The 11,200-nt window shown below is 36.9% G+C and overlaps 1 protein-coding gene across 2 annotated transcripts; it reads left to right on the top strand.

Annotated features, from left to right (window-relative positions):
- The first annotated feature begins 7 nt into the window (after nt 1–7).
- On the top strand, nt 8–7,119 carry HESX1 (HESX homeobox 1). Of its 2 annotated transcripts, XR_004499283.1 has the most exons (6): nt 8–306; nt 1,854–4,452; nt 4,549–4,754; nt 5,058–5,159; nt 6,133–6,294; nt 7,031–7,119. XR_004499283.1 is itself a non-coding variant. In XM_019008056.2 (5 exons), the coding sequence occupies exons 2-5, from the start codon at nt 4,239–4,241 to the stop codon at nt 6,229–6,231; spliced, it is 621 nt and encodes a 206-aa protein (XP_018863601.1). In that variant the 5' UTR covers nt 8–306; nt 1,854–4,238; the 3' UTR covers nt 6,232–6,537. The 2 variants fall into 2 exon arrangements, 1 of the variants encoding a protein (XP_018863601.1); XM_019008056.2 differs by lacking the exon at nt 7,031–7,119 and having other exon boundaries at nt 6,133–6,537.
- Nucleotides 7,120–11,200: the final 4,081 nt, after the last annotated feature.

Here is an 11,200-nt window from a genome sequence, read left to right as displayed (position 1 = left end):
GGAGAGGAGGTAGCAGAGGTCGTGTCCCTGCCCAAGTGACTGCCAGGCAGTGTAGGTCATGGATGTTAAGCAAAGTGTCTTCGCAGCCCTGTCTGCCTGTTCTCCGGAGGTTGTTGTCGTCTCCTCACGGATTTACTTTGTGGGCCACTCCACAGCTGGGGAGCCGTGTTGTGTCCTTGTGGTTATGGAGCATCTTTGGCACTGGAGCATCCCTTTTGGGAAGTCTCCTCTTATCCCTGCCATGTGAAGGCCAGCCACTTCTGCTGTGCTTGCACTGAGAGGTCAAGAGGCCTTAAGCTGAGGCAGGTGAGATTCTTAATTAGATATTGGGAAGCAGTGTCTCTTCTCTCTTAGACTGAATAAGTGCAGTGCTATAGGTTGGTAGTAAATTCTAAATGCTTAAAGCTACTCTGAGGGCTCACTGGAATCAAAACAGATCATTGGTTGGACTTGCAAACTGATTTAGCTCTGAAATTACTTACAATTATAGAATCCATAAGGTTAGGAAAGACCTCTAAAGTCATTGAGTCCAACCATTAATCCAGCAGCCTGTGTTCACCACTAAACCATGTGCCCAAGACCTACATCCTCACATCTGAACACTTCCAGGGATGGTGATTTTCAGTGCCTGACTACCCTGCCCATGAAGAAACTTTTCCCAATATCCAATCTAAACCTTTCCTGGCACAACTTGAGGCTGTTTCCTCTGGTTCTGTCACTTGTTACCTGGGAGAAGAGACTGACCCCACCTGGCTACAACTTCCTTTCAGGTAGTTTTAAGGGAGCAAGACTTGGTAGACTTGATGATAGCTGGGGGAAAAAAGAAAAAGGCTGTTCCCTTGTTGGTTTTTCCTTTTTGGGACCAGGTCTAAGACCAGATTAGAAAGTACATGAAATCAGTCATCAGAGCAAATGATTAATGGTTGCACAGTCTTGCTATGGAGACCATTCTTTATATTGTATCAGGTTATGGTTTACTTTTAAAAGTAGATAAAGAACAGGGCTGATGTGTTAAATTGCAAACAATTAGAGATTTTTGAGATGGTTTTTTTTTTTTTATTGGTTTGTGTTTTTTGATGGGTGTTTTTTGTTTGTTTGGGTTTTTTTTTGTTTTTTTTTTGCTATTGTGTTGTTTTGTTTTTCCCTGTAGGGAGTAGTGAAGAAATTTCCAAGTTAATACTGTGCTCAGTCAATTAATTTACCAGCTCACCTGGTGACTCACCTGACTGAAGCAAGTCACAGCACCTCTCCCTTCCCCTGTCAATAAGGGTATTAATTGAGGGTTTTCTTACAAGGTGTTTAAAGATTAAATCTTGTATCTGCAACCATGCAACAGAACATTAACATTGGCTCATGACTTATAAATATATTTACTTTCTGGTTTTGAGAAGCTAACTTGTGGCCAAGTTTTACAGCAGTCTCCTGTAAGAAATTATTCTGTTTTGTACTGTAAGATAATTTTCCCAGTGGAATTCAGGAAAGTAGTAACTTTAAGTGAATTTAGTTTAGTTAGCTTTGTGTATTTACAGCTCTAAGTGGTATCCAAAAGTTTTACTTGAGCTACAAATTTGACTGCAACAAATGTATAGCAATGAATTGAAGAATCCCTCTGCATCCTCAAAGTGTGGTTTTAGTGTTACACTGTTTTCATCATTGTAGACCTTTTCTTAGTATGTGAGGGTTTTTCTGTTGTTTGGGCTTTGTGATTTGTGGGGCAGGGGTTTTTTTTCGGTTTGGGGTTTTTTGAGGGGGTTGGATTTTATTTGTTTTGTTTTCTTGTTGCTGTTCTTTCTGCGGAATATCTACTGAGAGGCCTTAAAAATATGGGGAACTAGCACTTGGCACATTGTCAGCAGGGAGAAGAGGCAGCGAACAGATCTTTAGAGGATTCCAGATGTGTGCCCTTATGGAGAGAACATTTTGCCTCTGTTGCAGGGTGAAAGTAGCTGTGTGGGTCAGGTAGGCTTTATTTGCAGTGCTTCCCACTTTTTAACACACTGTTTCTCGTACTATTGCTAGTGGCAACCTTGGATTAACCTTGAGTTTACCTGCATTCACTCAATCTCCTTGTGTCAAAACAGCTTTTATTTCAGCCAATAAATAGCTAACTGCTTTTGTTTTGTTGAAATTGGTGTTACCATTTTGAGGTATTCTTGCTTTAAAAAAACTTGGGAATTTTGAAGTTGGCTTTGAATATATTTGCTATTCATATTAAAAGCTTATTTGAAAGAGGGCTTTATGCAGCATGACTTCTGAGGTGGTGACATACTGCTGGGTGAAGATGTTGTGAGAAAGGTGAGGTGAAAGGCAAATTTTTGGAGTGATAACTAATCAGGAAAGATAATATATACCATTTATACCTTTTTAAAAAGCTGGAAATATTGCCCAGGCTCGAGTAAAAGGTGATGTAGCAGTGGGGGAGAAGAGCAAAAGGCAGCAAGAGGAAGAACTGGGGCTTCAGACCAAAGCCCCCAAGAGCTCTTGGTGTGGTCTCCTCAGCTGGTGTAAACCCTTGGAGGCTTCTCATCTCAGAAGAATGAAAGCTTCATCTACTAAAGAGATGAACTCCACTGTCCCTGGGCAAAAACCAGTGGTGCAAGGTCTGAAAGGGAGATTAGTTTGCTGCCTCATCAAGTATGTGATGCTGTAAGAGGATTGGATTTGCATATCCAAGGAGCAGTGAGTTTTCCTATTATTGATTACTTAGGATTCCCAACTTAATGTTTGCTGTGTTGCTCTAATTGCCCCTGCCAAGGTATTTAGTTAAAAGTCTATAGGTAATTTCAACTGGGTTGCAAGGTAGAATTGATTAATACTAATGAGCCCAAACAATGAAATACAGTTTTCAAGAGAAGGCTTAAGGTCTATAAACGGTGACTGGAGCTCATCTTGCAAGTGAACATTGCAGGTGGATGCATGCTGCTTCAAGATCCATTGATATGTGTGAGAAGTGCCCTTGGTAAGATGACTTCTTCAATTGTCACTCTTTTAATAGTTTCGTTTGACAACAATCTCACTGCACAACACAAGGTCAGGCCAGTAGGAGGAGTAACTTTTTCTCCTGAAATAAAAATATTGTTTTCAGTTTTGCCTGTTATTTTTTTGACAAATCTTGATTTTATAGTGTCTCTACAGAAATTTCTCCTTTTCTTGTCCTGAACCAAAAGTTGTTTTTGAGCATGTGATGTAAACTGCTGTGTGACAGATGAGCTTGAATATGAAAATGTTATAGTCGCTATTTTCTTTGTAATGGATGCAATCAGAATTCTGTCAGACTTTGAGCCCCATTACAAAGCCTTTATCACCTTTCTTCCCATTACTCATTTTTTTTTTTTTTTTGTGATTTTAAGTATTGGCTTTGTAGGATTTAAATATATCTTTGTTTGCTATAAATCTACAAGGAGGGAGAGACATCTACAAGAAAAAGGATGCTATTAAACCTGTAAATTTGAGTGTACTGCTTCTATTACCTCAAGTTTTGCTTTTATGTAGTGAAGAATTATCAGGAAATTTCACATCTGGTATGTTTCAAAAAAGCTGCAACAAAGTTATTTTAATAAGAAAAATGAATGCATGAATTATTTAAAATAGTTGGTGCAACTGTTCCTATTAACTAATCCAGGCACTTGGAAGGCAATTACACTGAGCTTTGACAACACTGCCAACCCACTGCACAGTGTCTTATGCCAAAAGCTATTGTTGTTTTATTGACCACGTTCACCATTACATATGCATATGAAAAAACAGAGGCATTTTCATCGGGATTACCCTAATAGCATTAAGAGATTATTTTTTAAATTTCCTTGGAAGGAAATTCACTTAAATGAGATTACTTATTACTTGACTGGTTTCCTATCATGCTTCTATGTTTAGGTAAGTGGAGTCCATTAGAGTATAAAGTTTTTTTAAAAACTGATTTTATACATTAATGATTTTGAATAAAAGAGAAGTACTATATTTGTGCACAGCTTCTTTTGAGAAAGTTAAGTCGATGCTCTGGTTAGGAGAGATAACACTTTTTGTCCCCCTTGGTGGCCCCCCTAGTGTCACCATTAGTTGCTAATTACTTGCAAACAAATAAACAATTAACTCCTCGTGCCTCTTGGTGGGAGAGTTTTCATTGACATGCTAAAACTTTCTAATAAAAGATTTTAATTAATGACGTTGCAAATCCAACCCCCTTGTCAACTTAGCTATAAGGAGGACTTGTGGAGAAATGCAAGTACAGTACTCCTGCTATGCTGACTGAGGGCGAAGGCATGGCTGGTCCCTCGCTGTGTTCTGCCGCCACCGCGGCCTCCCCGGATCTGCACAGGGTGCCCAGCTTTGCAGAGAGTAAAACCACACAGTGCTCCTTTTCAATTGAGAGTATATTGGGACTGGAGCAGAAAAAAGATGACATTCCAGCTGGGAAACCTCACAGACCCTGGATGGATGCATGCACCAGTGTGGGTAAGTCAGTCTGTTTTGTAACCTCTTTACCCTTTAAAAATACTGGCATGTTTCTACTGCAAACCAGTAAATTGAAGCTCTCCTTGCTCTTTCTAGTTTTAGGTGATGACAGTAATCCCCATCTGCAAATCCCTGTTGTTTGCTATGAGAATCCATTATTTCATGCTAGAAGTGGTCCAGTGCAAGAGGAGAAAGTTTTGAAATGTGAAAAATATTTTTCAGTAACTGAAAGGCTGTCCTTCAAACGAGAATTGAGCTGGTACAGAGGTAGAAGACCAAGGACTGCATTCACTAGAAACCAGGTAGGGCTTTCCTTAGCTTTTAACTAGTGAGTAACAATGTTGTTTACTAAAATGTTGGAAGAAACTTCTAACAGCTGGTAAGTTCTGTGTGATGTACCTCTGCAGAGAGAAATATAATCAGGAACTAGTGTAAATTAACAGGAATGTTGCTAATTTCAGCAGATGTGTGTTTATGCATGGAATCAAAATTGTGCAAACACTGATCAGAAGTTGAACAAACTAAGCTGTTATTTTATTTATTTTATGTATTACTGGTATGAACATAGTGTTAACTATTCAACAAGTGTATTTTAATCTCCTCAGATTGAAGTCTTGGAAAATGTTTTTAAAATGAACTCCTACCCCGGCATTGATATTAGAGAAGAGTTAGCTCGCAAATTAGATTTAGATGAAGACAGGATCCAGGTAATTAAGAATTTATTTGAACTTTTCTGTAATTCCAGCTATATATACTCTCTGGTTATATATGTAAGTAGTTTGACAGTACTAATGAGGATGTTAATACTCTTAATTTAAATCAATGTATATACATGAAACATACCTTCAATGATTCATGAAATGAAAACCATTGAATTGCTACTGAAGTCTAGAGACTTCCATAGCATTGATGAGGTATTCATCACTATAATATTTTCACAATATCTGCTATGTTAATCTTTAGTTATTATATGCAGAACTTTATCATTTACTTAAAATAATTTTTGTATTTTCCTTGTCACCATATTTGAAAAATTAATTTGAAACAAGTATGGGCATAATTTGTGTGACAGCCTGCATACTTTGTGAGACTGCTAGCAGAGCACAGATGTGTTAAACTGGTGTTTGAACCTATATCTTTATCTGGCCAAAAGCAAAATCTATTCAGGGATGTTAATTATTGATTTCCAGGAAGTTCAATGTGATAAGAAGCATGCTGTAAACATGAGAATTTAGGCTTCACTTTGTTGTTTATCAGGCTTTTGTTGCAAGTATTATATTGAGCTTAATGGGATACTTGCTGCTTCAAATAGTTAAACAGCTGAAGAAATAGCACCTGTGACACTTGAAATAATACATGTATGGATTCCAGATGTTCAGGATCTTCCCGGATCTGATTCCATCACTGAATTTAATACCAGTTTTTACATTAATTGCAGTGAAGCTGAGATCTCACTTTCCACTCAACCTGGGGATATTCTTTTCTTTGTCTGTGGTGGTAAAATTACAGGTAGCAGGTAGCTACATGCTGTCATCTGCAGATTTTAAATTTATTTTGAACTTGCAAGCTGCTGTCATCACACAAAATATTGTCATGCTGTGCAAATACTTTTAAGTTTCAAATATTATTCTGCTTCCACTGCTGTATTTCTGAGAAGCATCCCTTCTCTTTCTATTTTAGATCTGGTTCCAGAACCGTCGTGCAAAACTGAAAAGATCACACAGAGAATCTCAGTTTCTAATGGTGAAAAATACTTTCACCTCCAGCCTGCTAGAGTAGAAGGATGACTTGCTGTTACAGTACTACTACAGAAAATGAAGAATTACTCATAACCTGTATTAAGTAATGATATAATAATTATGATTTTATGCTCAGATTTGAAAGTTTATTATAATTTTCATTCAAATAAACTGTAAATACTTGAAGTATTATTATAATCTACTTTATGTGGGAAAAGTGAACTTTTCCTATATATTTGAGTGAGTATTTTCAGAGATTTTGAGATACTTTTGCAGATTAAATCAATGCAAACCCTAGGTTGCACAAGAATTTCAGCTACTATGAATTACTGCAGAAGGCTTGACAAAGCTTTATGGTTTTAGAAGAAGTCTGTTGCAAGTCTGAAATAAACTATATGCAAAATAGATTTTGCTATGGGAAATTTTGTCACATTGGAGTTTAAATAGCTTATTTATAAAGAATATGATAGTTCTCATAAAGAACATAATTTTTTAGAAAAAGATGTCTCCAATAGAAGGACTAATATTCAACTGACTCTTAAGTTTTAACAGTTGCTCAGTTAAAAGAAGGCGGCAGTTATTATCTTTTTATATCATTTTAATTAATTTAGGTTATTTGCCTATTTAATTCTTCAACTTGGTTATCTCCTCTCTTGTCAGTATAAGTGTTCCAGTTATGGGAGTTGCCCTATTATATTTAATGGCAGAATCTAGCATTTCATGGGATCAGATCAGTGGGGACCAGACCAGATATCTGGATGATTACCATTAATTTTAGGGTGTGGATTATTTTTTATCAAACAGTACATGAAAGTTTATTATTCTCATATTTGCTATAGAGCCTGAAGTCAAGGAGAACCATGTGAGGAAAAAACCCACCCAACTCTTCATGGCCACAGTGTAGGGAAGCACTGTAAGTACAGGTTTATGCTGCTCTTTGTTCAGCAGAGCTCTAAGCACTTGCCTTAAGTGCCGGTGACCTTCAGTGAGACTCCAGCCTGTGTTTCTTGCTGGACATAAATTCTACATTATCTCATGAACAGATGCAGTACTGCTCTTCCTTTCCTCATGCTTGTATCCATATCTGTTATCCAATAGGGTGAAAGGTAAGTTGAGAAAATAGGGTGATGGAAATAAATCATTTTATGTAGCCTCATACTAGGAAAAGCTGAAGGGAGGGATGATCTGACAGTCCTTACTTAGTATTTTAAATTATAGTTTGAGCTATGAGAGTTTAAACAAAAAAATATTTCTATATTTTCTGAAAAATATCACTGAAAAACTGCATTACTTTAGAACTGGGTGACACAGACAGCCCTTCTGTGTTTTTAACTTCATTGGCTCATTGCCTTCACTTTTATGGAGAATACTAAAAATCTTGAATTGCTTGGCTTTGCTCCTGGAAATCTTATTTTAATATGGAAATAACAATCTTTTATCTGATATTGAAACTTTTTTGTTTGTTTCGTTTGATTTGGGAAATAACATTCTAACTGAATTCTGTTGTATCCTGCATTCCAAAATACTTAAGAAAACCACAAGTAAAGCAATTTAAACTGAGCCAGATGTATTAGGAATAGTTTTTAGAGAAATTGAAATATCAATTCAGATACCTGCCTGATCTGGTAAAGGCAAAGACAATACTGGGAACGCATTCTTTTATTTTCTTTTTCTTCACACCTCAAAAGATATATTGCCCATAGCTTAACCTCATTGCAGGTAATCTGAAACTATTGTCTACTTTGCTTCTGGAAACAAAGTTTCCAGCAGCAGCAGATTAGACTAATCTATACAGATTGATTGCTTAAGAACCTTACTCTATTATCTGGCAAATACCTAAATACACCTAATGTCTGCTATAATGGAACTTGTCTCAAGTGACGGGAAGTCTGACAAAGCAATTTAAGAGAAGCGGTAGAATAGTAGCAGAATAATAATAGCACCGGCCCTGGTATCCTGCTCTCCATTAGCAAACGTAACCAGCAGGATCTTTAGTGTGAGGTACTAGGAGTGTCCCACCCAGTGCTAAGGGGAAAAGAATTTAAAAGCAGAGTTGCATTATTTGATTAATTTGGCTTAGCTTGTTCTTCCCAGAGTAAAGGAATCAGCAAGTGAAAAAAGAGACTCTCACTTTACACCTACTTTGACCAGCATGCGTTTAAATTGTGCCCATCACTTTCTCAAATGCAGCTGGATTTTTTTCCACCTTGTAAAGTATTCGTCTGGACTTCGCGGGGTCTTTGTCTTGTCGCTGCTCCCTTGCAATGCAGGGCTCCCTTGGCAATGTGAGTGACAGTTCTGTTTCCTGCGGGTGCATTGCCAGGCCGTCGGCAGAGGCCACCCTGGATGCTGGAATCCAGCCCTGCTCCAGTTTCGCATGCTTTGCCTTGCAGTGTTTCTGTTTGTCTCTCTGCCCTTCAGAGCATAATAAACCTTTTTTGTTCTAGCTCTGGCTTAAGCTCATGAAGTTGCAACCTTTGCTTCCAGCCATGTTGCCTTACTTTGGCTCCAGTGATCATTTGACCCTTGTGATAAGCTGAGGCATTGAGTAAGATGGGTAAAAAACTGTTCCAGCAAAGAACTCTCTCACTCTTAATATGGTCAAGCTGCCGTGTCAACAGCCATCAACAGGTACAATTTAGGCTCTGTTGATACTGGCCCTGTCTCTGACTGTAATGGAGCTTAAATATTCTAGCAGTGTTTTCCTGAGATAGGTCTAGTACCTGTGACCCTAACTGGGATGATGGGCTGCATAATAATTTGTTTTAAATTGATTTCTTCTCTTAATTACTGTCTCCATATTAAATTTTTTGACTACAAATTTCAGCAATGCCCAGTGTTGTCCAAAAAAGCTGAGCTATGCCTATGGTCTAAAAGCAGATTCACAGTAATTGATACCAAAGGGCCAGTGCTCTGAAAGTTCTGTTGTGATGTTACTTGAAGCATACATAAAAGCATGGTTTAGAGCTTCAGTGTTAGCATCAAGACCCAGATTGAAACAGTATTCATTAAATTGTCATTTAACACTTTCCATTTGCAATTATTCAGTCAAGTCACTGCTTACAAATAGCAAGCCAGCACACTAGCAAACTATGATTTTTCTTGTTTGTGGATACATCTACATTTTTCTACTTGTTCAATGTTTTGTATTGGAAATACTTCTGAAGAGATGAAACCTGTGAGTTTTATAGTTGTATGTAAGAAGACTGACATTTTGCTCAAAGTATTATTTGAAGGAAATGTGACTTTAAAAATAATCCAGCACTTTTTATGTGACTGGATTTTAACATAAGCATATAAAAGCAGTGAAAATAATTTGCAAATACCTTCAGTTTATCTAACATGAAAATAAGCTGATCTTAAATGATTGAGATCAACTCTCAGGTTTAGCAATCATGAAGTCAAAACTTCCTAGAAATTAGTTGTAAAACAACTTTTTTATTCCTTGGATTAATTTCATTTCCCTAATAATTGTTAGGTTGATGATCTTTATCCCTTCATTTTAAAGGACTTAATATTACATAATTGGACGGGAAATATTAGGTATTTTATTTTCAAAAATACTTTGGAGCTATAGTGGTTGACCTGAATTATTATTTCATGTCCTGTTATTTGTGTAATGGATTCATCTTGAATCAAAACCACATTCTGTTATTTTTTATGAGCTATTTAGAATATCTTATATATATATTTGATAATAACAGATTATGTTGTGGAATCACAACGGTGCAAGTAATGCTTTTGATATTAAATTTCAAGGAGGGTCATCTGGCTTGGGATGTTGTAAGGATGTGTATGTGTGACCAGTAAAATTGATACACCTAGACTTAAAAAGAAGTAAGTATTCATTCTTTCTGCATTTATGTTCCAGGATTTTTTTTCTCCTAGCTCCTAAACCAGGTTTTCCTCTGCCACTAGGATGGCTTGAGAACACCATGAGTATGGTCTGTTACTGTTTTCCTTAATCTTGTGCAATTTGGAGGTAAAAGGACAGAAGTAGGCAGGTGGTATAAGATAGTCCCCCTCATTAAAAATTATCTATGTCATTAGTCTTGTTTTTAATCACTATAAAATTTTGTGACTTTGCAATTTTTAAATTGCATGTTTCAAACTCATTATCTCATTGTGGCCTTTAAAAAAAAAATCCATAACCTTGCATCAACTCAATTATTTTACCTTCTTTTCCTCTGATTCTTTCTTGCTTTCTTAGAACTGAGTTTTTATTTTACCAGTCCATGACATTTTATTGCTTCTAAAGTTTTAAATGCCTGACCACAATTTCTAGATTCTGGGGCATTCTCTTGTCTGTATAACCAAATTATGTTTTATATATTAAATGAAAATGAAAAAAAAATATTTTAATGATAGATGTAATACTTTAAATCTTTAGAATTTTATTGTATGGATCATAGTAATACTTAAAAATTTATCATGGGATTCAGTTTCTATGAATGATGCCATATTAAGGAAGTTAAGAAGATAGTAGATAAAGTATTCTGCACTAAAAATTGCTGGCTATTTATTTGGCTTTTCCATATAAAGACAGGCTTTAAAGTCATATATTTTGAAATATTTTTAATCTGTATTTGAACTGCCTAGAAAAGTGCTGGGCTGCTTCTGCCCTCTATGGCTGGATTTAGTAACGACAGCCCCAGGAGTTCTGGGGGTTCCATTCCACTCTCTGCAGCGGGGCGGTGGGCACAGGATGCCCCCAGGGGACTGACTGATCCTTCCAACTACAGAGTATTTGTCACCGAATTTATGTTTTGCAGGCATACAAATGCTCGATGTCAGGCCTGATTTTCCAAAGCTCTGACTGCTCAATATTCTCAAAAACAGAACTTAGTGATTGCTGGGTGCTTAATATTTTTGATACTCTGAACAGCCAAACTTTTAAAATCTTGCCTCTAAATGAATTTAGACTGCTGTTATGACTCTGTGTAAGACTGCCCATCACTGTCAATTTATGGTAGGAGAATATTTTCACATTCCAGAAAGGAATTCTCAGG

This window comes from Parus major, chromosome 12 (assembly GCF_001522545.3).
Source record: "Parus major isolate Abel chromosome 12, Parus_major1.1, whole genome shotgun sequence".
NCBI classification, from domain to species: Eukaryota; Metazoa; Chordata; class Aves; order Passeriformes; family Paridae; genus Parus; species Parus major.
Note: the sequence above shows the minus strand (reverse complement) of the source record. Positions and strands in the feature narration are given on the sequence as shown.

Coding starts and splice junctions, on each gene's coding strand:
- HESX1 (XM_019008056.2), top strand. CDS start 4,239: ATGCTGACTGAGGGCGAAGGCATGGCTGGTCCCTCGCTGTGTTCTGCC. Junction 4,453..4,548: donor GGATGCATGCACCAGTGTGG/GTAAGTCAGTCT, acceptor TGCTCTTTCTAG/TTTTAGGTGATGACAGTAAT. Junction 5,160..6,132: donor TAGATGAAGACAGGATCCAG/GTAATTAAGAAT, acceptor TTTCTATTTTAG/ATCTGGTTCCAGAACCGTCG.